This window comes from Oryza brachyantha, chromosome 8 (genome assembly GCF_000231095.2).
Source record: "Oryza brachyantha chromosome 8, ObraRS2, whole genome shotgun sequence".
NCBI lineage: Eukaryota > Viridiplantae > Streptophyta > Magnoliopsida > Poales > Poaceae > Oryza > Oryza brachyantha.
Window position 1 is genome coordinate 185322 of NC_023170.2, and position 27772 is coordinate 213093.

A 27772-nucleotide genomic window follows, 5' to 3' on the forward strand; every position below is an offset into this window, starting at 1 on the left:
ACTGAGCATTTATTGCGATGTTTGATTCTCATAGGGAGAAGGTGACTTTTATTTTGCTGAATTGTTCCTTGGTAGCATAAAGAAAGAACGATTGTTGGTAATCCTACACTTATGCACTGGGGATTGTTTCTTTATGTTTCTTTAAGAACAGAAATATTTGTGCCACTTGACACCAATATTTCGTTGTCCTGTAGGTTTAATATATTGAAGAAGATTTGTTCAAGTACTGAGGGTAAAACAGTGGATTCTCATAGAAGTCGATAACCTTCCAATCAAAAGATTATCATAGAAGTGGATAGGTTTAGTTCTTATATTGTTACTGCGTACCAGCCATTTCCAACTTACATTGGTACTACGTACATGCCTACAGTTTGCTATAGCCAAATAAAGAAAATTACATGATATATTGTACATATATTCCTATCAAATTATATGTAACCCAATTACCCAGTGAATGATACTAGCCTCATAAATTATTTGTTCATTTATCTTGGCGATGTTATAATTGTCATTATAAATTTACACCTGCGCCCATGCCAATTGTGTTTGTTGCCCGAATAGTGGATCATGCCAATTGTGTTTGTTGCCTGAATATTGGGGCAATAGGAATAACCTTGCCATGCCATTTTACTATTTAAACACAACATTAATTACTGCCTCGAAGATCAACTACATGCGACAATCTATTCTCAAAAATCAACTTTTTTGATCAGTAAGAAATAACAAACAAATATATTATTCTTCTGTTATTTCCAAATATTAAGATCACGTCCATTTAGTTCATAGAGAAGTATTGACATTTATTTTCAATGCAAAGACAAGTATACAGATATACATCGTGTTGTTAATAAGTAATATAACCTCATCTTTTCTGATATGTCACTGGTTAAATTAATTGATGACGATCTGTCTGACGAGCCCTGGCTTCACAACGACGTACGTACTAACGTACGTGCATTTAATTTATACCTCAGGGGAATATTGGAGTAGCATCACTGAAAATAATAAATACATGATGTTAAATACTCCTGATTGCCTCCTTGATTGCTTTGAGCAACCCACCTGCTTCCTGAAAATCAATTATAATATTAATATTACTACATCAATAGGAAATAGCTAATACTCCTTTCGTCACTAAATATTTGATGCCGTTGACTTTTTTAAATATGTTCGACCGTTCGTTTTATTAAAAACTTTTGTGAAATATGTAAAACTATATGTATCCATAAAAGTATATTTAGCAATGAATCAAATGATATAAAAAGAATAAATAATTACTTAATTATTTTTAAATAAGACATACGGTTTTAAAAAATCGACGGTGTCTACCGAGGGAGTAAACAATTACTGTAATTGCCATCACCTGGTTTACGCACCTCTTTGTACCAGCCATCGACGAGAAAAACGCTCAAAGAGAAGCCATCGACTGTGGAGTACACATGAGCTTCACGAATGTTCAGTCCAACCTCTGACACCAACGCAGATAACTGTACATGTGTACGTGTAAAAAATATAATGTATCAATTATTAATAATCGCACTATCACCATCATTTTCTCTTCCACCATATATACTGAATAAATGCACGTATGTTGTTTTATAAAACTATAATCATTAGATTTGTCAGTTACACATCAAGAAAAAATGTCTAATATGATAGGTTCGTAATTTTCTCTCATATCATATCGAGGTCATCCAAAACGAAGTGCCGATACATACATTCTATGGATTGAGCATACAAATTTTACAATCCCACCTGAAGTACTACTAAAGTTAGTATAAAATTTTGTTAAATATGTGATCCGAATTATAACGGGAATTATATTCGGATTAGTTTCCTATTAGGTTTTTCTCAGTTGTTTCCTACTAGGAGTCGGATTAGTTTCCTAATAGTATTCTTTCGCCTAATCCTACTAGGACTCTTAGATTTTCCCCTTATATATACTCTTGTAGTCTGCACGGGAAGAGCAGAGTTCTCATTGTTTCCCCTGCATTGTAATCATATCCTCATAGTGATTATTGCCGGTTGGCGCCCGTGGTTTTTCCCGCAAGGGTTTTCCACGTTAAATTCGTGTCTCGTTTGTGCATTTGTTTCTAACAACTGGTATCAGAGCCGCGAAGATTAATCTACGCTACGTTGCTGCCGCTGACTAGGCTTTTTCCGGCGATCTACAGAATCGCCGTTCCGTCAAGAACAGGTCGGAGTCGGCGGCGACTCCGACTCGACGTCGCGTCCGCACAGAAGAAAAAGAAAGGAGCAGACGCACGTACGCAGGAGAAAAATTGATCGTTCCAAGGACAAGCCATCAGATCGTGCCGTCCAATCCGCGCTACTGTAGCAGCTACAGTATAGCTACAGTAACAGTATTGTTTTTCTTTCCAGATTTAATTGCTACATTTACCCGATCTTGTGTACCCAAAAGTTGTCAGATCAACTATTGTGCATCGTTCCGAGCACTGGAGTTTCCCGTATCTGCTTGGGTTCAACATATTAATACCAACAGATTCAGGATTTATTCCCAATGGCGAGTTTAAAGTATGATCTATCTCTTTTGGACCGAGACACAAGATTCTCATTGTGGCAAGTGAAGATGCATGCAATTCTTGCACAGCAAGATCTGGATGATGCGCTTGATGGATTCAACAACAAAAGGACAAATGATTGGTCCGACGATGAGAAGAAGAGAGACCATAAGGCTATGGCATATATCCATCTTCATCTATCCAATAATATTTTGCAGGAAGTGCTTAAGGAGAAGACAGCTGCCGCGTTGTGGTTGAAGCTGGAACAGATATGCATGACAAAGGATCTAACCAGCAAGATGCACTTGAAGCAAAAGTTATTTCTGCACAAGTTGCAAGATGATGAGTCTGTGATGGATCATCTCTCCACTTTCAAGGAAATTGTTGCTGACCTTGAGTCCATGGAGATAAAGTATGATGAAGAGGATTTAGGCCTTATTCTGTTGTGCTCATTGCCTAGCTCATATGCAAATTTCAGAGATACTATCTTGTATAGTCGTGATACTCTAACTTTGCAAGAAGTTTATGATGCTTTGCATGCCAAAGAAAAGATGAAGAAGATGGTACCTTCTGAAGGATCTAACTCACAACCAGAAAGCTTGGTTGTTCGGGGCAGGCAACCAGAGAAGAACACAGACAACAAATCAAGAGACAAAAGTTCTAGTGGCTACCGCGGGAGATCAAAATCCAGAGGCAGGTATAAGTCATGCAAATACTGCAAGAGAGCTGGACATGATATTTCCGATTGTTGGAAGCTACAGAACAAAGAAAAGCACAAGGTAAATTATAAACCGAAAGGTAAGCAAGAAGAGCAAGGTAAAGTCGCAGTTGCTACTGATAATAAACCAGATGCAGAATTACTGGTTGCTTATGCTGGTTGTGTACAAACCAGTGACGAGTGGCTTCTTGATACTGGATGCACCTATCATATGTGCCCTAATAGGGATTGGTTTACCACCTATGAACCTGTACAAGGTGGTAATATTTTGATGGGTGATAATACGCCCTGCAAAGTTGCGGGCGTTGGTACTATACAGATCAAGATGTTTGATGGCTGCATTAGAACATTATCAGAGGTGCGGCATATTCCCAGTTTAAAGAGAAATCTCATCTCTTTATCTACTCTTGATCGCAAAGGGTACAGATATTCCGGTGGAGACGGAATTTTGAAGGTAACAAAAGGCTCTCTTGTTGTGATGAAAGCTGACATTAAAACTGCCGATTTGTACCATCTACGAGGTACTACGATAGTAGGTAATGTTGCTGCAGTCACCGATTCATTATCGAATTCCGATCTTTGGCATATGCGTCTTGGGCATATGAGTGAAATTGGTTTGGCAGAATTGAGCAAGAGAGGATTACTAGATGGACAAAACATCGGAAAGTTGAAATTTTGTGAGCATTGTATCTTTGGCAAACACAAGAGGGTGAAGTTTACCACATCTACACATACTACTGAAGGTATTCTTGATTATGTGCATTCTGACTTATGGGGTCCTGCTCGTAAGAGGTCATTTGGAGGTGCTTGTTATACGATGACTATCGTTGATGATTATTCGAGAAAAGTTTGGCCCTATTTTCTAAAGCACAAATTTGAAGCCTTTTTGGTATTTAAGGAGTGGAAGACTATGGTCGAAAGACAGACTGAAAGCAAGGTGAAAGTCCTTCGTACTGATAATGGGATGGAGTTCTGTTCTAGGCAATTTAAATCATATTGTAGGTTAGAAGGCATTGTGCGCCACTACACCGTTTCTCATACACCTCAACAGAACGGCATAGTTGAGCGTATGAACAGGACAATTATTTCAAAGGCCCGTTGTATGCTGTCAAATGCAGGTTTACCTAGACGTTTTTGGGCGGAAGCTGCTTCCACTGCTTGTTATCTTATTAATCGCTCACCCAGTTATGCCATCGATAAGAAGACTCCAATTGAGATGTGGTCTAGTTCCCCAGCTAATTATTCAGACCTGAAAGTATTTTGTTGTACTGCTTATGCTCACGTTGACAACGGTAAATTGGAGCCTAGAGCTATTAAGTGCATATTTCTTGGTTATCCTTCTGGTGTGAAAGCCTACAAGTTATGGTGTCCTGAAACTCAAAAGGTTGTGATTAGTAGAAATGTCATCTTCAATGAAACAGTTATGTTGAATGATAAATCTTCTACTAATGTTCTTGTTGAGAGTCAGCAGAAAGCAAGCGTGCAGGTGGAGCGCTTGATTAGTTCAGGACATGTACCAGAAAAAGAGAATATTGCTAGTAACCAAGATGCACCGGTTATTGAAGAGTCAGACTCTTCTGTTGTTGAGCAGTCACCAAAATACTCTATTGCACAAGGCAGAGCTAGGCGAAATATTAAAGCCCCTCAAAGATTGATCGAAGAAGCGAACATAGTTGCTTATGCTATGAGTGTGGCGCAAGAAATCGAAGGTAATGCAGAACCTTCTTCATATTCTGAGGCTATTGTTTCTACCGATAGCAATAGATGGATAGCTGCCATGCATGATGAGATGGAGTCACTTGAAAAGAATTATACTTGGAAATTGGTGGAATTGCCAAAGGAGAAGAAACCTATCCGTTGCAAGTGGATTTTCAAAAGAAAGGAAGGTATATCTCCAACTGATGAGGCAAGATATAAAGCAAGGTTAGTTGCTAAAGGATATAGCCAGATTCCAGGTATTGATTTCAATGATGTGTTTTCCCCAGTTGTGAAGCATAGTTCAATTCGCACTTTACTTGGTATCGTTGCAATACATGATTATGAACTAGAGCAATTAGATGTGAAAACTGCATTTTTACATGGGGAGTTAGAAGAAGACATCTATATGGAGCAACCGGAAGGTTTTGTTGTTCCTGGTAAAGAAAACCTTGTCTGTAGGTTGGATAAGTCCCTTTACGGGTTGAAACAATCACCTCGGCAATGGTACAAGAGATTTGACTCTTTCATGCTTTCTCAGAATTTCAAAAGATCACAATTTGATAGTTGTGTTTATCTTAAAGAGGTTAATGGTTCAATTATATATCTGCTTCTTTATGTTGATGATATGTTGATTGCTGCAAAAGACAAATCAGAGATAGCAAAATTGAAGGCACAACTGAGTAGTGAGTTTGAGATGAAGGATTTAGGTGCAGCAAAGAAAATCCTCGGTATGGAAATTACCAGAGAAAGACGGTCTGGCAAGTTGTATCTTAGCCAGAAAGGTTATATTGAAAAGGTCCTTCGTCGCTTCAATATGCATGATGCAAAACCAGTAAGCACTCCTTTAGCTGCACATTTCAGATTATCTTCAGATTTTTGTCCACAATCAGAAGTTGATATTGAGTACATGTCTGGAGTTCCATATTCAAGTGCAGTTGGTTCACTTATGTATGCCATGGTATGTTCGCGTCCTGACTTATCACATGCATTGAGTGTTGTCAGTAGATACATGACTAATCCTGGCAAAGAGCATTGGAAAGCAGTTCAATGGATTTTCAGATATCTGCGTGGTACTTCTAATGCTCGTTTGCAGTTTGGAAAGTCTAGAGATGGACTTGTTGGTTATGTGGATTCAGATTTTGCTGGAGATTTGGATAGGAGAAGATCGCTTACAGGTTATGTTTTCACTATTGGAGGCTATGCTGTTAGTTGGAAGGCAAGTTTGCAAGCAACTGTTGCCTTATCTACTACTGAAGCAGAGTACATGGCTATTTCTGAAGCTTGCAAAGAAGCTATTTGGCTCAGAGGCTTGTATACTGAGCTTTGTGGAATTACGTCTTGCATAAATATATTTTGTGACAGTCAAAGTATAATTTGCCTTACAAAGGATCAGATGTTTCATGAGAGAACTAAGCACATTGATGTCAGATATCACTTTATTCGAGGTGTTATTGCTGATGGTGATGTTAAGGTATGCAAGATAAGTACTCATGATAATCCAGCTGACATGATGACAAAGTCAGTTTCTACCACTAAGTTTGAGCTTTGCTCAAGCTTGGTTGGTGTTACGGTATAGTCCAAGAGACTATTTGGCGCGCAATCAATTTGACCTGTGAGGTGTATATTGGTGATTGATGATTTTAATGCTACAAGAGGAAATTCGTCTCAAGGTGGAGATTGTTAAATATGTGATCCGAATTATAACGGGAATTATATTCGGATTAGTTTCCTATTAGGTTTTTCTCAGTTGTTTCCTACTAGGAGTCGAATTAGTTTCCTAATAGGATTCTTTCGCCTAATCCTACTAGGACTCTTAGATTTTCCCCTTATATATACTCTTGTAGTCTGCACGGGAAGAGCAGAGTTCTCATTGTTTCTCCTGCATTGTAATCATATCCTCATAGTGATTATTGCCGGTTGGCGCCCGTGGTTTTTCCCGCAAGGGTTTTCCACGTTAAATTCGTGTCTTGTTTGTGCATTTGTTTCTAACAAATTTTGATATATACGTGTATTTTGTATATGAAAGAACCAAGTTCTATAATAAGATGTTTTGTATTAGCAATAATTTTGAAGATGACACGTGAGAAAAAAAAATGATGTATACCTGAGGCAATGACTGCCTAGGTTCATCCTCTCGAGGATAAAATAACACCCTATACCTGCTTAATTACAGATTGGTTAGCTAAAACCTTAGAAAATGTATGCATTGAGTACAATGCTTGAATTTGTAGCCCGTGATCCCCGAGGAATCCCTAGATCACCTTATATACTGTGTGTAAGGTTAATAGACATATAGATAACTGAGTACAACTAAACATCTGCCATATCCAAATCAACCATGCCCGATTAATTATGGAAACTCGGACATAGAAAACATAAGCCCTATCATATACTCAAGATACTATACTGTTGCTACTTTTATATTTTTTTTCTTATTTATCGAAACATTTTTTTATACGAATACATATAAGTACACGTGTAGGGTGGTCTCCCATAAATACTTTCCACTGCCTTCTTAATAATCTCAAAATTACTTGATTGAGAGAATACATAATACTGTTACCTGGCTAAGAAGCCTGGGCTTGTCGATGCATCCAAAAACAATCGTGGAGATGCACTGTGCTGCAGAAATTAACTAGTATATATAAATACATATCTATAGCCTAGCAAATAAAATACTTTACCATCCTTAAATACTAATTTCACTTAAGGAGTCAGGATTCTCTGCAGTCAGTACTGCAGGCTGACATGTGGGCCAGTACTGTAGAGGATCCCGTTCGTCACTTGAGTGTCACTTCTAAAATTATAAAGCACTACACAAATATGTTGTACCATAGAACAGGATCCTCTTATAAGGCCTTGTTTAGTTTAAAAATTTTTTCTAACAACATCACATCAAATTTTTGGACACCTAAATAAAAGCATTAAATATAGATGAACCAAAAAACTAAAACGAAAGAAATCTTGAGACGAATCTTTTGAGCCTAAATAGTCCATGATTAGCCATAAGTGCTACAGTAACCAACATGTGCTAATGACGGATTAATTAGGCTTAAAAGATTCATGTTTGAAAACCCGTTTCGACATCCGGTCAAACATTTGACGTGACACTTTTTCCAAAAATTTTATCAATCTAAACACCACCTAAGCAGGAACAGCGTCCGTACGTCGTACTACCTGAAGCGAGAGGAGAAGGAGAGGTGAAAGGTCTTGAGGAAGCGGGCGTGGATTTGGGGGTGGCCATGGCCATGGGACTGGGAGCAGTCGGCGACGGCGAGGAGGAGGCTGCGGTGGATCATCACCTCCTCCGCCTTGCCGCACATGTCCGCCATGTACCTTGCCGGCAGCCGCCTAAAGTGGAGCCGGAGCTGCCGTTCCACTTCTAACGATAGCCCGGCCCCCGTCGTCGTCTCCACCACCCTCCGAGCCGCCGCCGCCTCCTCCATCTCTCTCTCTCTCTGTTAATTTCACCTAGCTTCCTTCATCCCATCCCAGTGAGCTAATGTATTATTAGTAGCTAATTAACCTTATACTAATGTTTAACTAATTAACTTAGCCGCCGCCTCCATCGATCGATAGATCCGAGAGTGAGCTAGCTTGCTAGGAGAGTACGTATACTATACTATTATATACGTCTATCTGCCGCATGCATGCAGACAGATCCCATCATATTAATCCATCGCAATCCAATGAACAACATACTTATTGAGCCACGACAGTACGAGTGATCATATCATTATTAATAGTCATATCGATGCATCCAAAGCTTAATTGCATCGTGTCTGAAGTTGTACGGTACTACCGGGAGCTTATGAGAAGCAACGGTTTGGTTTGGTAGTCAGTTTACAAGAATCTAGAAAAACTCCGAAACACAACTTTTCGGCTTTTGATTTTTGAGTTTATTTTTCAGAATCAGAGTTATGGATCGTTTAGAACAACTTTTAATAGACGTAGCTTTTGAGAAAAACTGTAGTCGGAAGAAGCTTCTCAAACAGGTTCTACGTGTAGGAATAATAGCCGCCGCACGGACCTTTTTGGTTTATTAGCAGTTTTTACCCACACTAGTTCAAATTCTGTAAAAGCAATTCAATAGTTTCGGTACGCTAGAATTTTACTACCAGTATATAAAACAAACAAGCCAGTACTGATGACCCAGGCAATTATAAGCAACAAACAGGACATGATGAGTACAGAAGGAGGCGAGGCCCATACAGGCATACAGCCCGTTGGAATTAAGCCTCTAGCTTACTTTCGGCCCACCAATAATTTCTTCAGAGGAAATCGGCCCACCAAAATAATCATCACCGGATGGATGGCTTCAATTCAGCTCATCAACTCTCTCAACAAAACCAATATAATAATAGTACTACGGAGTACGAGTAGTATATAACTTTGGTTAGGTGGTGACATATCTTATTTTAATTGTCATTATTTTTGTGGTTAGTTGGAGAGGGTAGACTTGCGAAGAATAGTAATGAGAACAGTAACACGCTCTGTATCTTCCTATTCGACCAAAAACGTGTTTACACCATAGTATAGTATATTATACCACAATAATGTTTTCATGTATGTATCTTGCCAAATCTCAATCTTGATAAATCCATCCATCCTCCCTTCCTGTTGCTGTCAGCATCTCTCAACTGCTTCACACTGTTCCTTCTCCTTCGCTCGCACCTCCACTGCAACGACCGCCACAAGTTGCAGCAATCTCTTCCTCTGTTGCTGTGCCTGTGCCCTTCTCCTTTGGCCGCAAAGCTTTCCAGATCGAAGGTTTCAGCCGACACCGCGAGAATTCCTGTGCTGCTTTTCCCAGCTTTTCCTTCTGGAAAGTTGGGCGCTTTCTGCAGGTTGATTTCCTTTACGGGGAAATCGATTGGTTTGCGCTGCAAAGGTTGGATCTTTGCCTGATTGAGGTTTCTCAATAAGTCGGGAGCTCGATTTGGAGAGGGTAAGATTTCTGTCTTTCTTTCTGGTTGCTTAATTCCATTCCTAGCGTCTCTCTTTCCTCTACCTTTTAGGAGGAAAATCTGATTGGTTCGTCTTCTCTTCTTGTGTTCAAATTTGGTTTTGCGCTTCGCTTATAGAAAATTAGGGAAACATTTATTGTTTATCCATTCATTTCTCAAGCTACAGATCGCTGTTCTGTAAAGTTCTTGTAGATCTTGTAATACTCCCTGCTGACTGTGGAGATATGCAATCTGCTACTGCACATCACAAATTATAGATATAAAAAAAGAGCCAACCTTTTACCCTCTCAAGAGATAAGGGAGGGATCAAAATTTTAGAACACTGGGTATGATATGTAATTAGGTTTTTAATTAACAATGTGCTTTGTTGGGCTTTCAACATCAAGAGTTGGTCACTTGGTCGCGTATGTTGAGATCTTGTATTAAGTGTGTGACAATAACTCGTACTCGCTGACGGGTAGCCCACCACTTTAGACTATTCTAGTGGGAATGGTATTCTCTAGAGTAGGCTTGACTTAATCTACATGATTGGATAATTTGTCCTGTATTAGTTGTTGAATGCTAATCATCTTCCATGGTGGATGCTTACTTTTATGCCTTGCCAGTAACTGCTTTGTGGTCTTCGTTGCTCTGACATCATGGAATAATCATTTTTCTCCTTCTCAGGTTTCTTTTTTGGTGGTGTTTGGATTTGCAAATCAAAGATAGATTGCTGGCTGATACAAAACTTAAGGTAATATACCGTTCTCCGGGTACTTTCAGATTGCAGGAGGTCAGCAGTTACCGATGCTTTATCTTGTGCATATGCAGTGCTGCTGAGCTGATTTGGAGGATTCTTGGTCGTGTGGCATCTGGTGAATTTTTGGTTTCTGTGCATTTTTCGCTAGCGATGTCTTTCCGCAGCATAGTCCGTGATGTTAGGGAAAGCTTCGGAAGCTTATCAAGACGGAGTTTTGAGGTGAGAATTTCAGGTCTCCCTGGTCTTTCTGGCCATCACAGAGGGAAGTCCCTTGGATCTTTGAGCGAGCTGCATGATAGACCTGTAGTAGTAGATCAAAGCAGATGGGTTGGTCTTCCTCCTGAATTACTCCGTGATGTGATGAAAAGACTAGAGGAAGGAGAGAGCACTTGGCCTTCCCGCAAAGATGTCGTTGCCTGTGCAGCAGTCTGCAGAACATGGAGAGAGATATGTAAGGATATAGTGCAAAGCCCAGAAATCTGTGGAAAGATCACTTTTCCCGTGTCTCTAAAACAGGTAAAATCATGCTCAGTTAGCAATAAATACTTGCAAATTCTATGCTGTATTTGTTTCTTAATGTGTACAACATGGTTCCTGTGTATGCACAGATGCAAAACAAATACACCAGAAAGAGTTTAAGTTAGAAATGCAAAATAATTTTCTCACATCTAAACCTGTACAAATGATTACATGAGATCAATCAAGCGCCTACGTATATTCTGGTGTAAACTTTAAAAGCATGTAAATTGCTACTGAAGTTCATGTAAACAACATCTAGTATATGGATGCGCAGCCAAAAGTATCTTCTGGATGGGGATGTGTGTGGAGCATTCCATCATTCCCAACTCCTTTAAAAAGAGTAAAGAACTGTATAGTAGTAGCTTTTATTCTGTTGCCACACCTATAGTGTAGAACAATTGAAATGAATAAATGACTGTGTTTTAATCAAATCATAGCAGTTGGTATGTTTTTTAAGTACCAGAGTAACACATTGAAATTCTTATAGGCAATTGAAATTAATGATTGGATTCTGCAATAGATGTGTGCACTTCTGAAAGTTTCCACCTGTTTAACTTTGATTTTTCATGTACAGCCTGGGCCTCGAGATGGTTTAATTCAGTGCTTTATAAAAAGGGACAAATCAAAATTGACTTATTATCTCTACCTGTGTCTTAGCCCTGGTAAGTACATGTCCCCATGTCTCCTATTAATATTTAAATATGTACTGAACATTTTTTTAGTGTATACACGAAAGTTATTTATGCATATTTATTCTCTTTACCACTAACATTGGTTTGCGAACGTGGAAGATTGTTATGCTAACTATATGATTTGATCATGTAGCTGTGCTCAGCGAGAACGGAAAATTTCTGCTTGCAGCTAAGAGGACTCGTCGGACAACATATACGGAATATATAATATCTGTGGATTCTAAGAACATCTCACGGTCAAGTAATGGTTATGTTGGAAAACTTAGGTGATGTACCATTCTTCACAATAGCGTTCCTTCCATTGTTTGAGTTTGGCACAGAGATATGCATTTAAATCTGAAATTATAAACACAAGCAGGTCAAATTTTCTTGGCACCAAATTCGTTGTCTATGACACACAGCCACCATACAATGCTGGGAGCCTTGCCTCATGTCAGCATGGCAGCCGTCGAATATCTTCTAGGAGGGTTTCACCGAAGTTACCCACTGGTAGCTACCCTATTGCTCGGGTGAAATATGAGCTAAATGTTCTTGGCACCAGGGGACCAAGGCGCATGCAATGCACCATGCATTCAATCCCAGCCTCAGCAGTTGACCCTGAAGGCGTGGTGCCTGGTCAGCCAGAGCAGCTTCTCCCTGGTCCATTTGAGGAGTCCTTTCGCAGCACAAACACCTCCTCCAGGTTCTCCTCTTTCATGGACAGATCTCTGGACTTCAGCAGCTCCCGCTTCTCGGAAATAAGTGGATTAACAAACCAACAAGGAGAGGATGATGGGGAGGCCAAGGAGAGGCCTTTGGTTCTCCGGAACAAAGTGCCAAGATGGCATGAGCAGCTGCAATGCTGGTGCCTGAACTTCCGTGGCCGTGTGACTGTGGCTTCTGTCAAGAACTTCCAGCTGATAGCTGCACCACCGCCAGCTGCTGCGTCTGCTGAATCTTCGCAACCAGAGCAGCAGCAGCAGCAAAACCAGCCATCCGATCACGACAAGGTTATCCTGCAGTTTGGTAAGGTTGCCAAGGACATGTTCACCATGGACTACCGGTACCCCCTCTCAGCATTCCAGGCTTTCGCCATCTGTTTGACTAGCTTCGACACCAAGCTGGCTTGTGAATGATCAATATAGGTCAGTGTAGTGTAATTCTGCAAGAGTGCTTGCATAGCGTGTGATACGTACATCAGTCTCAGTCTGCTTGTGTGCAGTGCAGCCGCAGTTTGTTCTTCTCTGTTCTTCTGATGTAAACTAAAGAATGGCAACAAATCTGAAATGCAGTTCTTTGCTACATTTATCATGTACTCCATCCACTACGGTAACTTGTTTGTAGGTTGGAAGAACCACACACTCCTGTACTAGCATGTGATTTACTTAGGTCCTCTTTGTTTCCGCTAGAATTACTATAATCTAGATTATTGAACCATATTACTATAAGTTAAGGTATTTAATGGATGACAAGATATTACTATAAGTTAAGGTATTTAATGGATGACAAGATATTACTATAAGTTAAGGTATTTAATGGATGACAAGGTGGATAATTACTTTAAAGTACCAAGAGTAGTGGTCTTTAGCCATCCAATAATTTTAAAAGAAAAACAGTACCCTTAGAGAAGCTTATTATATTATACTAATATAAACTCTAGATTATTTTTTGAAGTGAAAAACTCTAGATTATAATAAGCTATTACAATGATCTAATTGTTTATTTTAGATTATTTCTAGATTACAACAATCTTGTGGTTGTGGTGAAACAAACATGGCCTTAGGAATTTAGGATATCAAAGCTGCAGTATGAGAGAAGCTACAGCCTGTACGTTACTGAAGGAACACTTGGAAAGGAGATATTATGGTAATTGTTTGGGTGTTTCATGAAAATATGAAAAAAACCAAACGAGGTATTTGTCAATGAGAAATAATTTGTTAATAATAACGACTTAAAAGCTAAAGTTGAAAAATAAACTTCGATGAAAAAAATCTTAAAATTAACTATAAATTTAGGATTGAAATTTAGGATTGAAGATTCAAATTTTTACAGTTGATCGATCCATAGCATCACAAGCACGCAGATTATATGCAATGAACGTTTGATAGTTATGGGGCACTCCTACAATCCTGGAAAGAATTCCTAGATTAAAAAATAAACCTTCATAAACTGCATAACCGGAGATCTTTACAGGAATAACTCTATTAGGCTACGACTGACCATTGACCAATTAACACACTCAAAATCTCAGAGACAGCAACACTGAACATACGTCAAATGGCATCCGGACTCCATTTATACACCTGATGAATAACAAGTTGTTGGGTGTAAGCAATATGGACATCCATGAAAACAATTTTACTTTGCACAAGCACATTCATCACACTGTCAACAAAGTACATCAGGATGTTGTTTCTGCTCGGGAGATGAAGGGAGTGCAGCATTGCCAGTTGGCAAGATGTCCAGATCCATAACTTCACTCGAACTCTCAATCTTAGTTCTGGTAATAGGGATCTCATTGTCTAAACTAGGTGAGCAGTCGGCTCTGCGAGGTTTCAGACCATTGCTTTCAGCTCTCAAGTCTTCATCACTCAGTTCATCTGACCGACGTTGTGAGGTCTTGAGTATGTCGAGGCCCATCTCAATATCATCTTCGACTTTGGCTCGTGGACGGTGGGGTGCCTCAACTTCTGGTATGTTGGAACGGCTGACTCGTGGTTGTGCTACCCCATGGCCCTCTTGAACAATTGCTCTCAGCTTGATCCTTGAAAGCGCTCTTTTGGTGCACAAGACTTCACAACAGTTGTTCATGCAACCACGGTCAAACACGTTGGGTTGGTTGTTGTACTTGTACTTAAGGTTCTCATATGTTGTCTTCAGAAAAGTCAGTGGAAATTCAATTCAGAACACTTAAAATGTTTTATCAATAAAAGAAAGAACTAGGGGGTGATTGTTTGACTTTTTATAGAAAAGACAAACAATATATTTGCAAACAAAAAATAATTTGTGAATAAAAATTTTATATACGTATTCTTAGTGATCTAAAGGTCAAGGCTGGAAAATAAACCTCGGTGAAACCCCCCCCCCCCCCCCCCAAAATCAACTCCAAATTTAAAATTGAAAAATTAAATTTTTGGCTTATAAGCATAAGTAAAAGCAAAAAAAAAAAATGAGGACACTGGTGTACATGATGCACCATTGCACTGTTTAATTCCATTTTTATACTAAAGATAAATTCAACCAGTGAGAGTTGACTTTATCACTAGTCCACTACATTTCAAAATACTACTAGCAGGTAGGCATTAGGGGTCTGTCCTTATGTGAGAGCAGTATAATGCATTGGCATACATACAAACCTTCTGCATGATATTTGAATATAACATATATACCTTTTTCAGCAGAAAGGCTAGGCATTATACTTTTACCATTGACTCTGGTAGAATTGGAGAACTGACCTTATTTGTTGCGATGAGGTAAGAATGGAACCCTGTAAGACCACCAACGAACCAGAAACAAATGAAACAATATGCCATAATTGCCACTGATGCTGGAGATTCTTTAATTGCCTTTATCACTGAATGATGATTCCTATCCATGAGAAGCTTGATGTATAATGCACACATTGAAAATATGTAGATACACAGGATTGCTGTTGAAGAAACAAAACAGAAGAAGTAGCGGTAATTGCGCTGCAAAGGAGAAGAAATCAACTGTCAGGGTGTAGAAACTAAATCACCTATAGCTTGATTATTTTGAGTATAAAAAAGACAAAATTAAACATAACAAACCTGTCCAATACATTGGCCAACCCAAGGGCAGTGGTGATCAAAGCGCTGAACACAGTTATCACATTTGGAACAGTGGGAGCAGCGAGGAGGACGATATATCATGCAAGTATCACAGTATTTTACTTTCACAGGAACATCATTGACCAAAACCTCCTTTACCCGTGGAAATTGAAGAGTGTGAGGAGCTGAAGTATCACGAGAAAACTCTTCCACAGGCGGATGTGAATTCCGTGGTACAATACCTGGATCTTGAGATGAGGTCAAGAAGAGCAGTAACAGTACCTAACAATCAGGTTTTGCAGAGAAGGATCCTATGATTTTGGCGGTGTCTGTAAAAAGTACTATGAAATAAAACATAATAAAACAATCTACACAGTAGAGAGAGAACAGATTTTTTTTTTATAAATTTTGGAGAGCAGTAAGATAAAGTGACATGATAAGATATACAAATGAATATAGGTACAGAGGATAATTTGCAATGAGAAAAATGAAGATCAAAGTACCAATCAGTACATTGAACATGATATCTCAGTAAACACAAAAAATGTTTGGTAACAGAGTATTTTGTCATAATCACAACTCACTTGATACATCAATTTGATAAACTAAAAAAGGATCTACAAGATACCTTTCATTAGGGAACCTAAGCTCATAGTACTTTTGTCAACTGTATTAACAATGCAACATTTGAAGGCAATGAAGACAACGGACCCCAGTAGATTAGTTATGCCAAACTACCGATTCACCTTGTGAGAAAGACTCCAGATTTGCTAACATAATGTCCTGTACATATCTGATTACCAGATAAGACGGAACAATATCACGATTATATTATAGCAATTGGAGCAGGGGGCATGGAGTTTTTTACCCAGGAGCTATCTAGTCTTTGGATCGATGGCCCTTAGGTTCCCAGCATTTTTGTTTTCTTTCATTCAAAGCTATTTCATGTGTGTGTTTTTGGCTGTGTGCATCTTAGTTGTGCAGAGATTGGGAGTGTTCTCAGTACGATTGTATCATCTTGATGTAATTGACTGAGTTCAATAAAACTTTCATTATCTAAAAAAATGGATTGTTAGAAGCTTTCAGCAAATCTTCCATCTTTATCACATCAGGTTTTCTATCGAGGGCTTTAAAAGAAAGTAGCTACCCCATGATTCGTGGTGACAGGGCAAATCCTACAGTAAGAACCTTAGTATAATTCTATAGTACAAAGGTATAGGAAGCCTACTTACATAAATTGAGAGGGCTACGGTGACAGCGAGAATTGCATACCCTGCATTATATGCAGGAAAGATGTGTACGAGATGCCTCGCCACGAAGTAGCAGAAGACAGCAACCGGGATTGCGATTAGAGAGAACGATAGCAGAGTGGCCTTGGCATCTGGTCCAAAGATACACCTTCCAGCACACAAGATTATCTGAACAAAGAGAGACACGTTTATGAAACATTAAAAAGGTTTATATTAACTACCGGTATAAAGTGCAAGCAAAGGTGGGAATACTGAAAATCCTCAAATCTTAAAGGGTTTGATATAACAATGCGTCAAATCTGCAGTTATCCAACTCCATCAGAACCCTTCATCAAATCAGCTGTCGTACAGCCCTATCCTATCAACACCACTGTTTTAACACTAGCCTGAAGTCTGAACAAAACGAATTGATGAAAAATATCCTAAACAGTTAAAAGCATGCTCTCCCATGAAAATAATGGGAGCACATGCAATGCAATTTTTGCAAGTCTAGACCATTATTTTCTATGCAACCTGACCAGCAGGTAGAATTAGCTGCAGAAAGACAAGACCTTGGAACTCCAAACTGGGATTATCTTATTGGAGACAGAAGAGGTTATCATCCGTAATGGCTCCAAAGCTCCAAACTGAATGACAACAATAGTTTATTCATCTAACTATCAGCATTGCAGTAAAAAAATTATAAACCATGCGCACAAATCAATAATAAAGATATGGGACTTGTCCACAAGCACTTCCCTTTGTCGGTTTATCCCATCGACACAAAAGTGCGGCCCTTTTATTAGGACCAGATAAGGTGAGAACAAATCACACATCGCGAAATGTTAGGCAGAAATGGAACTGCGGCAGAGGGCAAAATCAAGAAAAGAACTAACAGTCGATCCAAACCAAACCAAGAAAAGCGCGGATTTTTGGGGCAAGAAAGAGAGGAGGGAGGGATCATGGAGGAGGAGTAATCCAAAATCTCACGTTGTTGCCTTTCCAGACTTGGTACACCCGCTGCTGCTTGGCCATGGCTGCCGGCCCAAGGGAGAGAAAGCCACTCCACACAAGAACTCTTGGCCACTCCTTCTCCTCCTCTCTCTCGTCTCCCTATCCCTTTCCTTTTTGATCGATTTGATTTCCTCTGGAAAGGAAGAAAAGAAGGAAGGGGTCAGGGCAGGAGGAGACGAGATGCCATCACCACCAGTAGCATCAGCATCACCTGTTCTCCCTCCTGTGATCTGGAGGTTTATACCTAAACTCGTTGTCTGTCTCTACAGGAATGTTTCTCTACAGGAAGAAGGCAACAAGGGCATCTCTCTCCTCTCCTCTCTCATCCTTCCTCGCCTCTCTCTCTTTCTTTCCTTTCTTTTTTTCCTTTTCTTTTTCCTTTTCTCTACTACTCCTTGAGGAGAACTATTGTTTTTTTTCTGTTCACAATAATCAATTGATGGTATTATCATTAATGTGGGGTCTTAATGTCTGCAGATGATCACCCTGTTGTGATATTCAATACCAATATTTTCTCCTGTTGATAAAACTAATGACAAATTGTCCAAATGAAATTAAATGACAGGCTGTAATATATGATAAACTATTGCCCAATCATTTTAAGATATAAGGCATATTATCTTTTAACACAATCTCCAACATTATACTTAATTGGTAATTTATTTCATAATATATTATGAACAACATGATATGATTTTTTAGATATAAATGTAATGATACTACCTACATTGACACAAAACATATATATTATTATTAGCCAAAAAAATAAATATTAATTTTGCGGAAAACAATGACGTATTTTATATTTTTAGAACAGAGGCAATACTTGATTGATTATATAAATTAGTTTATCAGATTTCTTGTGAAATTAATTCTCAAAACGTAATAATTTCACAGGTTGTTTTTAGGAATGTCATTGGGAAAAAATGGCACATTTGATTGCATTAATATAAAGAAAAACTTGCATGTTGATAAATTGTGGGAGTACCGGTAACCAGGGACCAGTGACATGTTGTACAGGAAGGACAATGGACCATCAAACTGTTGCAGTGGAATCTTGCATAGCAAACCACCAGATCCCTTGATTAAGAGATCAATGTCTCACTTAATTGTCACTCACATGTTGAAAGCAGATGAATTTATAACCACACTCCCATTGGTTCATATTTATCCAAAGATTAGTCAGTAGTCCCCATATGCATTTTAGACAATTGTCGTCTGTACAAAGATTTATGCTCTACCACTGACTGACTACCAGTTATTCCTTATCCCTGGAAAGAATCTATCACTTTTTTTTTTGAGGAAATACTTCAGCTACACACATACTCCATGCCCACAAAGTTATTCAAATATATTGTTATATCTGAATAGAGAAAGTGTAAAGAACAATCTTAGGTGGGAATATATGCTTAGTCTGATGCTGTTATCTACCGACTAAGTTGAAAAATCAGGCATCCAGCACAACCTGGAACTCCATGGAACATAAAGTGGACAAGATCAAGAATGATCTTGATATACGAAGGATTTGTTCCGTTTGTTGTCGATGCAAAGTGGGCAAATTTTGCACCTGTGAAAGGCCTTGTTACTAATGACAACATTTTTTACAATCTGATTGTAGTTTAGTATTGTTTTAGGAGCACAGAAGTACTAAACGTGTTGGTAAATTTTGCCTCAAATAAAAGGAATGATCTACAGCTCGACACATCAACAATTTCTCCTGCTAATTTTGCATCTACAACTCTCATTAACTCTCATTAACAAAAAAGGAAGGTACAAACCAATGGAACAGGTGACGAAAAAAGAGCAGAAAATTTTGCCTCAGAATGGCAGTACAGTATTATCCTTGTAACAGCAGTCAGCACACAAACTCAGCTCAAGCGAATGCTCTGCTCTCAACAGAGTATAACCAGAACCAGAAGTGCCACTCCCAAGAAGAAGCTCGATTTTGGTACAAGACGAGCCATTGTGCCACTGGAGCTGCTGCCTGTGCTTGCGCCCTTGCCACTGGGCGCCTTCCGTGGTGAAGATGGCGGTGGAGGTGGAGGTATCACACATGTCCCAAATGTCGAATTCGCCTGCAGTTCACAGGTCACACCATCATTATCATCATGATCATGCAGACAGAAGAAAACGCAATGGAAGTTCGGATCAAAGTAAATCATCAGGTGTGGTTGCAACTAACGGTGTAAGTGGACCAGCCCGCCAACCCACTTATAGGTCAATTAAGCAGGTAGCCCATCGGATTACCCGCCTAATTAGCCTATAAGCGGGCTTGTGGGCTAGCCCACTTACACCCCTAGTTGCAACATTGAGTGCTAGACTAGATGGCCCCTTTTTCATCATCAAGACAGATCATTCGTAATCTCATCACCTTATTGTTCTGCCTAACATCTAAGAGCAGACTTGACACAATATCTACTTGCTGATGAGATGCAACCTAACCGGTGTTATCCATTGCAAATAAATATAACTATGTACAATAAATAGCTACACCATTATTGTGCTTTTAGTTTTCCATGGTATTACCATGCAACAATTTCAGATAAATGTAATGTCTTTTTTCCCTTTTTACAAATAGAAATTGCGTACTAGAGACAGGAGAAATGCCGCATGCCATTACCTTGCAGTATGCGATGTTGTCGCATCCACATACCATATGACCATTTGCCATGTCAGTAGCTAAGGGAGCCCCTCCACCATCGCTCCTCTGCATGATTCAGAGTGGATATTTTAATAATAAAACATGCCCAAACAGATTTCATATGGATTAACCAGTGCAAGACCCAAGTTGACATACCATGTAGAAATCAACAGCGATGTAGTTTGGCCACCGATTGCCCGAAAGATCATGGCAGGTTTTCAGCATGCTAACAAGTGGTGCTGAATTATTTGCACAAACCCCTGTTTGAGTTGGGTCTGTTGTGAAGAAGTTCATCAGAACAAGAGACTGGCTTTTGGAATCCATGGCTGGAGACTCTGCGCGATTTGGGCATTTTCCCTCTACCATCCCTTCATTTCCATCTGCATGGACAAAGCATAACAGGTCAAATAAGAAAAAAAAAAACTTCACGTTCTGATGTCACCAATTTTGCTTTAAAATCCTACATTGGTTTTCCACGACGTAGTTCCACTCGTATGCGATCCCCTCACTTGCTTCTTTTGATTTCTTTGATGTGAAGACTAGCAGGCGCTCGTTCTGGCTGATCATGTCCTTGAGCAGAGGCCAGTTCTCACCGCTCTTCGGCATTTTTGCCACTGGGAACCAATACTTCATGAGTCCAGAAGCATTGAATACTTTTGGCAGAGATCCAGAAGCAGTATAATCTTCCAAGAAAATTGTGATTACTTCTGAAGGGTTCGCTTCCAGGAACGTCTGGATTTCTTTCAATACGTTGATGGCAGGTTGCTGACCACAAAACCAACTCAAGATTAGAGTTACAAGATCAACATGGTCTGCATGTGTGTGTGAGAGACAGAGAGAGAGAGAGAGATGTCCAGTTGATTATCTTACAAAGGCCGTGAAGTTGTAGCATTTTCCTTGAAATGAGTGGCACAGCCAGACATCACTGTTGAAATCGTAAGTGTCAAGCATCAAGCCCCTAACACCATTCTGCAAGTAGTAAAGTAAAGGTTCCAATGATTAAAAATTTGAATAACAAACAATGAGTCAACATTCAGTGTGTGAATGAACCACCACAAAAATACAGGTTTGTGGTAAAAAAAACAGAATTATAGTAGCTGTAAAACAGGCCACAGTATTTTTAGGAAGATCTGAGCATTTTCCACCCTCACAGACAAACGAGTGGAAAATCCTCAGACATCACTGCTGAGAAGTGGCTTAATTCTGAAGTTTGGCAAGAAAAAGGAGCTGCCCCAAGTTTACAATACAGCAACTGTATTATAATACCTTTGCCATAAGAACTTCTTACTTTGGAACACCAATTAAAAAGGATGTAAAAAAAGATGAGATGGTGTGATAAATTAAGTGAGCATGGTCCTTTTGTTTTCTTAAGAGCAAAGCAATTGATATCGTCACCAGCTTAATACCGAACAAGGTATGATTACAATAAAGCCTACTATTTGGCAATCTCACCAACTCCAAGAATCTCTTTTGCCTGTCAACACATTGAGCATTGCCATGGTTTGATGATTTAGGATTTTTGGAAGAGGCAATAAGCAATACAGGAATGTGAAAAAAAGCCTAAGTTGCATCAAGTCATTCATGGTGATACTACTGCAAAAGAACAGTGTTATAAGTGGTTTGGAATTACTTCCTAATATTTGGTTTTGCAGCATATGAGGACGAATAAAGTAAAACAACCGTCAGGTTATTCCCTAATGTTTTCTATCTTTCAGCAGTATTAGCTGAAAGCAGGAATTGTACTAATGCTGGTAAGTGGGCCAACCAAAGACACAGTAAAAGGTTGCAGAAGCTGTACCTAGTTCTTTTACTATCTGTTAATTAAACCTTGAATTCATTTGTAGCCTATTGTATGGACAAAGTCATTGCAAAAGGCTCCATACATGTAGTAAATTTTAAGCTTGCACAGTAGCCTTAACATGTGTTTAAGTGCAAAAAGGCACTCTTTTGTGCAAGGTAATGGTGCGTGCAGACTTCCTTTGTGGGTTTTGGAGATAATATATTCCGTGGAAAGACGAAAGGTTTGGGCAGGTAGGGCGGTGAAACCCTGTGAAAGCATCCATCTGCCTTTGGTTTCAGAATTCAGATCAGGGAGGCCCTACTCAACCACCTGCTTTGTTGGATGGATCAAGGCAGCAGGTGGAAGGATGATCAGAGATTGAGGTGCATTTTCCATTATTATCGCTTGCTGGTAAACAAGGGGGTAGGACCACGCCAATATCTCTATTATTATGGATATTGAAACAGCGATGCTTTTTCTCTTTAAAAAACAGTCAGGCTTAAGTTAAATAAAACTTGTATTACAGGTGAAAAAAATGCTGTCTTTGCATAGAAACTAGCAAGATACATACGAAAGATAGGCGTTTTGATAGGAAAGCAACCGATGTTGAGAAACTAGTGTTCAGGCAGCTATGTTGCTGAATGTTCAGTGATGTGCAAGCAATTGGAGCTGTTGGTATGCTAATGCTAAGATGTTTTATTTACTTGGGAGACAGTAACAAAGTAAATAATCATGCTTAATTAGTCTGACAGCCGAGACTACCGAAGGTTTAAAAAACAAAACAAAAAAAAAGAGCAATTGTGTAGGTTTGTTGAGAGCAAGAACCGGGCCCACACCACGCATCGGAAAACGGAAGTGGCAGACACGTGGGCCATGTGAGGGCCGGCCGCCAACGGCGCGGCGACGGAGCCGGACCCGGAGAAGGAATGCGGAGGCGGCGGCGGAGGCCATGGATAGGGAAGGTACCTTGAGCTGGGCGGTGATGGTGTCCTCCTGGTTGGTGGGGGCGACGAGGGGGGAGCCGGTGGCGGAGGCGGCGCCGGCGAGGGCGTACGAGTTGTGCGTCGTCAGCCACGAGTAGTTGTTGAAGGGGAGCCCCGTGCCCTGCAACCAAAACCAGTACGAGCATCAGCACCAGCATCAGCAACAGATCCACCTCCACCAAGACCAAGAACAACGTACGTGCGTGAGCGGGTCGACGGGCGTGGCGCGCGTGCACGTCTTGTCGCCGCCGCCGCCGCAGCCGGTGCAGTGCAGCCCCGCGCCGCAGTCGCCCTCCGACGAGCACGCGTCGCCCTCCCTCGCCGCGCTTGCAAAGGAGCCGAGCAGGGCGACGGCCACTATAGCCGCCACGGCGAGGCGGAGGCGGAGGCGCGTGGGCGCCATGGATCGATGCTGACTAGTTGCGAGGTCGATTCGCGGCTTAGCTAAAATACTCCTACTCCTACGCAATGCCAATTGCTATTATCAAAGAACAAAACAAATATATATATGTAAAAGAAGAAGATGACGATGATGAGGAGGGAGTCTCGAGTTTTTCTAATTCCAGCTCTAACTCGACTCCCACGACGATTGGTGCTAGTATTCTAATCCTTCTCCTTAATGTGTTCTAATCTGTGTTGGACAACAGTTGTCGGTACAGATTAGAGACAGAGCTCAACAACGTTTTCTTCTCCGATCCGAATTCCTCCATCATTTACTAGCAATTTTGACAAAACAAAGCTAATCTAAGCTGGCCTTAATCATGGCATGTGTGTACCTGCCGCCGGGTAACACGTCTTGCCGGCGACTTTAATTTGTCCCTGTTTCCATCATCCTTACCTCACCTTGGCTTTCCTCAGTTCACCCTCTTTTTTTTTCCTCCTGACAATCTCTCTCTCTCTCTCAGCAATTAGCATCTGTAACCCGGCAATGCTTACCTCAACACGCTCAACATGTATGTCAATTTTGGTTTTCTGAAGCGGCTGAATCTTCTCACCATCCATCTCAGACTTTTTCCTTCACCTGCCCTCTTCTTAATTGTTCCAATAGTAGAAGAAGAGAAAAAGGCAGAGAAGCAAACCATCGACTACATTCTAGGACAAGAGAAGAATGAAACAACAGGTTAGTTTTACTAGCTAAGAGCAGTCAAAATCCAGCCGTTTGCCAAGTCTAATGTTCACCTTCCCCCATGTCAATCTCAACAAACACGCGCTAGCTAGCTGGTGGAATGGAACCAACCACGTCCATGTGTCATGTGTGCTCTCCGCTGGACCATTTCTTTCTTCACACATCCAGATATGCCAAATTTGCTTCCCCTACACTCATCTTAGACCTGGAGGCAAGCCCATTGCGAGTAAAATGGATTCAGAGCTAGCTGCACCTCTCTGTTGCCTCCATGCTGAAACAGCATATCTGCATCAACAATTCAACATGAATGCCATAGGGCATGGAGGTGACATCGTATCTTCCACAGTTCAGAAACTTTGCACACAACTATTTACACAGCCAGTCTTTAACTGACGACTCATCCACATTGCGGTACAATTAGCAAGGACGCAATGAAGATCTTTACAAGAGAGCAACCAAATACTTACGGACCCGGCCCCCAGAGTGTCCTCATATGGGCTTCCATACAGTTAGGACCTCTCGGAACATCTCCAGCATCAGCTCACGATCTGCGTGCTGGAAGAAGCTATTGATCTCGTCCCTGACATCGTATATCTTCCCAAAAACAAACAAGTAGGTAAGGCACCCTTTCTTCAGCTTCTCCAGCTGGTAGAGCCACGCGACGTGAAGCCTCTCAAGGACATTGCTAGAGTTTATATCCTCCAGGAGGCCCTCCTCACAACACTCCTTGATATCAGAAATGTTGTACTTATTCGCTGCAGCAAGCAGCGAGAGGCGGTGCTTCCAGAATTCGTCTTGCTTTATGGTCCCGTAGATGAAGCCAAGCAGCGCTGAGCAAGACTCAAGGCACATGTCATTTATGTTGATTGTGGATGATTCCTTTTCCTTGAGATCATGAAGGAACATGCTTTCAAAGACAGGAGAACATGCTGCAAGGATGGCCTTATGGGCCTTGAGGACACCATCGGTTGTGTTTATGGTGACATCTGCATGTATTGACTCTGTGAGCATGCGTGAAAGGCATCCGAGAGTGCTCTTACTAGCAATGTTCTGCACCGCCAAGCTTTCAGGCCAAACCGAGGTAGATGACTCTGCAGCCTGTAAGCATATCACATTATATTAGCATAATATCATCACTAGGTGTATGTTGTAACAATAGGACTTATAAATCTCCAAAGGCATAAATAAGCTACAGCATAAACAACAGTATGAGATGTTCTGAAATAAGAAGCAGAGTTCTTTTGGAACTGATTGGTTGGACAAGAGTGAATACTTGCATTGTTAGTGGCTACCCTCAGGTCCAAAAACTCAACATCAATAGTTAAACGCCCATGGGACATCACATCAATTTGCCAGAAAAAGTCTTCGCTGCTTCGGAGGAGATGTTCGTGCACTGTCAAAAAAAAGGCCAAAAATTAATAACATCAATGAGGCTGCCGTGAGCACCAGTAAAGAGTCACTGCAGTAGTTATAGAAACAAGGTGACTAGGGAATAGCTCAGAAACAAAAGCCATTGGGCACTTAATGCTCAAAAGTGAACGATTTTCCTGTTTTTGTTCTATCCATATTATAAGAATGGTAAAGATACCCAAAGCCCAAGTTAACAAATTGTTGTAAGATCCAGATTTACAGTAACCCACTGTACTGTCAAAATTAGAAAACAGACACCTTGTTTTTCATGTAGAAGATGCATAAACACTAATTTTATGAGTAGGAACTGTTTTGAGTTTCGAAAGGTTCCCCCAAATGACTTTTTTTTTTAATGTGAGGCAGGAATAAGCAGGATTCTTGCTTCATACTTAATAGAGAAGAGTTTGTGAAAACATATTTACAAGTTGGTTACTCAGTTGTAGGGCTGTGAAACTATAAGTGAAGGCCTATTATCCCACTGGGATAAATATTTCCTAGGGTCTGCATGCCGGTGTGACACCAGATCCTCGCTTCATCATTGATACCCACTAGTAATTGGGGTGGTGTTTTGGCAAATTGTTGAAATGTTTTTGCATTCCTTTCCTTCCACAGCATCCAGGGAATTAGAGTCTGAAGACTTTTTTTGGGCAGTTAGTTCCCAGTCAACAGGGTGCATCATTCTTCAATTGTGCGGCACTAACACAATGATCCCCCCCCCCCCAACACACACACACACTAAAAAAAAAGAAAGGTAAAGCACTACTCCCTCTATTTTATATTATAAGATGTTTTAGCCCAACTTAGATTCATCCATGGATCAACCTATATGTTTTATATATGTGTCCAAATTCATTAGCATACATATGAATCTAAGAAAGGTAAGAAAATCTTATAATTTAGAACGCAAGTAATAGAATGAAAGGTAGACACCAGATCTTAGAAAGTCAAAGTTCATGCTGAGCATCTTCATGTTCGGTGCATTTTTACCTTGCACGCATGATTCTTAGAACTGAAATGGAAGTGTTATGCAAGATAGCATTTTTTTTCCTCTCTGGCCTATTTCCTAGAGGAATATCATGACTCTGTGGAAGCACCTTCAACTAGCCACCATACCTGACTGATACACTACATATCTGGTATGGGACTTGAAGTGTTGTAGTATTAAAAGTCATAGACAAAATGGTTACAGATAGCATCTAGATGGTCAGGTTTTCAAACTGGCGCATGGAGAGTGGACACGGCTCAGGTCAAAATAGGCACTAACAACCATGGTCCATAGCCTAAGACATAGGATCAAGTACGTTTGTTTCTTCCACAACAACACAACAATCTGGAATGCGCCAAGAAGAAGTATATGTACCAGGGGATTCACAGGAGCGGCGCGGCGGTCCGGCCCAGGAGGCGCGGAGAACGAAGCGGGCGAGCGGCGGGCGCTCCTTGGCCAGCCGGCCGGGCTCCGGGAACAGCCGCACGTACATCGATCGGCTCTTCTCCACCGACAGGTACCTGTAAAAAGAGAAGAAGGCATCGAATCGATATCAAAAACTTAGGATAGGGAAAGGAAAGAAGCTGAGAAGATTGGGGGTGAGGGGAAGGGGAAGGGGAAGGGGAAGGGGCCTCACCAGCTCCAGATGCCGATCTTGAAGGCGTCGGAGCGGCGGTAGGAGCAGGGGCCGAAGGTGTCGATGCGCCACTGGGCGAGGCGAGAGATGGTCTCCAGGCGGGAGTCCAACCCCCCGCTGCCGCCGCTCATGGTCGCCGTCGCCGGAGAAGAGGCCCAAACTGCTGCTCCTACCAACAAGTCACAAACAACTCACCAGACTTGAACAGCAATTCTTTCTTACAAAAAAAACATTTTTTTCTGTGAATTCAAAGAAGAAAAAAAAAGAAAGAAACATTTTTTCTGTGAACAACATTTTTCTTGGAGAGGAAAAAAAACATATTTCAACTAAACAGGAGATTTAACC

At 40.6% G+C, this 27772-nt stretch overlaps 4 protein-coding genes across 7 annotated transcripts; 1 reads left to right on the forward strand and 3 right to left on the reverse strand.

Moving 5' to 3' along the window:
- Nucleotides 1-1018: 1018 nt before the first annotated feature.
- LOC107304692 (serine/threonine-protein kinase STY8-like) lies at nucleotides 1019-8715 on the reverse strand. Its single transcript, XM_015839980.2, has 6 exons — nucleotides 8661-8715; nucleotides 8116-8320; nucleotides 7701-7735; nucleotides 7502-7560; nucleotides 1377-1487; nucleotides 1019-1069 (listed from the first exon to the last, which is right to left on the reverse strand). The coding sequence occupies exons 1-6, from the start codon at nucleotides 8713-8715 to the stop codon at nucleotides 1019-1021; spliced, it is 516 nt and encodes a 171-aa protein (XP_015695466.2).
- A 793-nt stretch (nucleotides 8716-9508) lies between these two features.
- Nucleotides 9509-13322, forward strand: LOC102706308 (tubby-like F-box protein 12). 3 transcript variants are annotated; one of them, XM_006658956.3, is made up of 6 exons: nucleotides 9509-9886; nucleotides 10572-10638; nucleotides 10716-11160; nucleotides 11738-11825; nucleotides 11989-12121; nucleotides 12214-13321. In XM_006658956.3, the coding sequence occupies exons 3-6, from the start codon at nucleotides 10795-10797 to the stop codon at nucleotides 12968-12970; spliced, it is 1344 nt and encodes a 447-aa protein (XP_006659019.1). In that variant the 5' UTR covers nucleotides 9509-9886; nucleotides 10572-10638; nucleotides 10716-10794; the 3' UTR covers nucleotides 12971-13321. The 3 variants fall into 3 exon arrangements, with proteins under 3 accessions (XP_006659019.1, XP_006659020.2, XP_040382773.1); XM_006658957.3 differs by lacking the exon at nucleotides 9509-9886 and adding an exon at nucleotides 10449-10482 and having other exon boundaries at nucleotides 12214-13322; XM_040526839.1 differs by lacking the exons at nucleotides 9509-9886; nucleotides 10572-10638 and having other exon boundaries at nucleotides 10734-10863; nucleotides 10944-11160.
- Nucleotides 13323-14097: 775 nt separating this feature from the next.
- On the reverse strand, nucleotides 14098-18243 carry LOC102707050 (protein S-acyltransferase 8-like). Of its 2 annotated transcripts, XM_006658958.3 has the most exons (6): nucleotides 18077-18243; nucleotides 17842-17998; nucleotides 16855-17040; nucleotides 15623-15904; nucleotides 15290-15523; nucleotides 14098-14708 (listed from the first exon to the last, which is right to left on the reverse strand). In XM_006658958.3, exons 2-6 carry the CDS (start codon nucleotides 17884-17886, stop codon nucleotides 14223-14225), a joined length of 1233 nt encoding a protein of 410 aa, XP_006659021.1. In that variant the 5' UTR covers nucleotides 17887-17998; nucleotides 18077-18243; the 3' UTR covers nucleotides 14098-14222. The 2 variants fall into 2 exon arrangements, with proteins under 2 accessions (XP_006659021.1, XP_015696197.1); XM_015840711.1 differs by lacking the exons at nucleotides 17842-17998; nucleotides 18077-18243 and adding an exon at nucleotides 17424-17491.
- A 1160-nt stretch (nucleotides 18244-19403) lies between these two features.
- Nucleotides 19404-27684, reverse strand: LOC102709864. Its single transcript, XM_040526699.1, has 13 exons — nucleotides 27428-27684; nucleotides 27166-27311; nucleotides 25673-25788; nucleotides 24887-25493; nucleotides 24601-24680; nucleotides 24206-24354; nucleotides 23469-23730; nucleotides 23253-23390; nucleotides 21377-21475; nucleotides 20971-21271; nucleotides 20663-20886; nucleotides 20486-20572; nucleotides 19404-19940 (listed from the first exon to the last, which is right to left on the reverse strand). Exons 1-13 carry the CDS (start codon nucleotides 27556-27558, stop codon nucleotides 19758-19760), a joined length of 2523 nt encoding a protein of 840 aa, XP_040382633.1. The 5' UTR covers nucleotides 27559-27684; the 3' UTR covers nucleotides 19404-19757.
- Nucleotides 27685-27772: the final 88 nt, after the last annotated feature.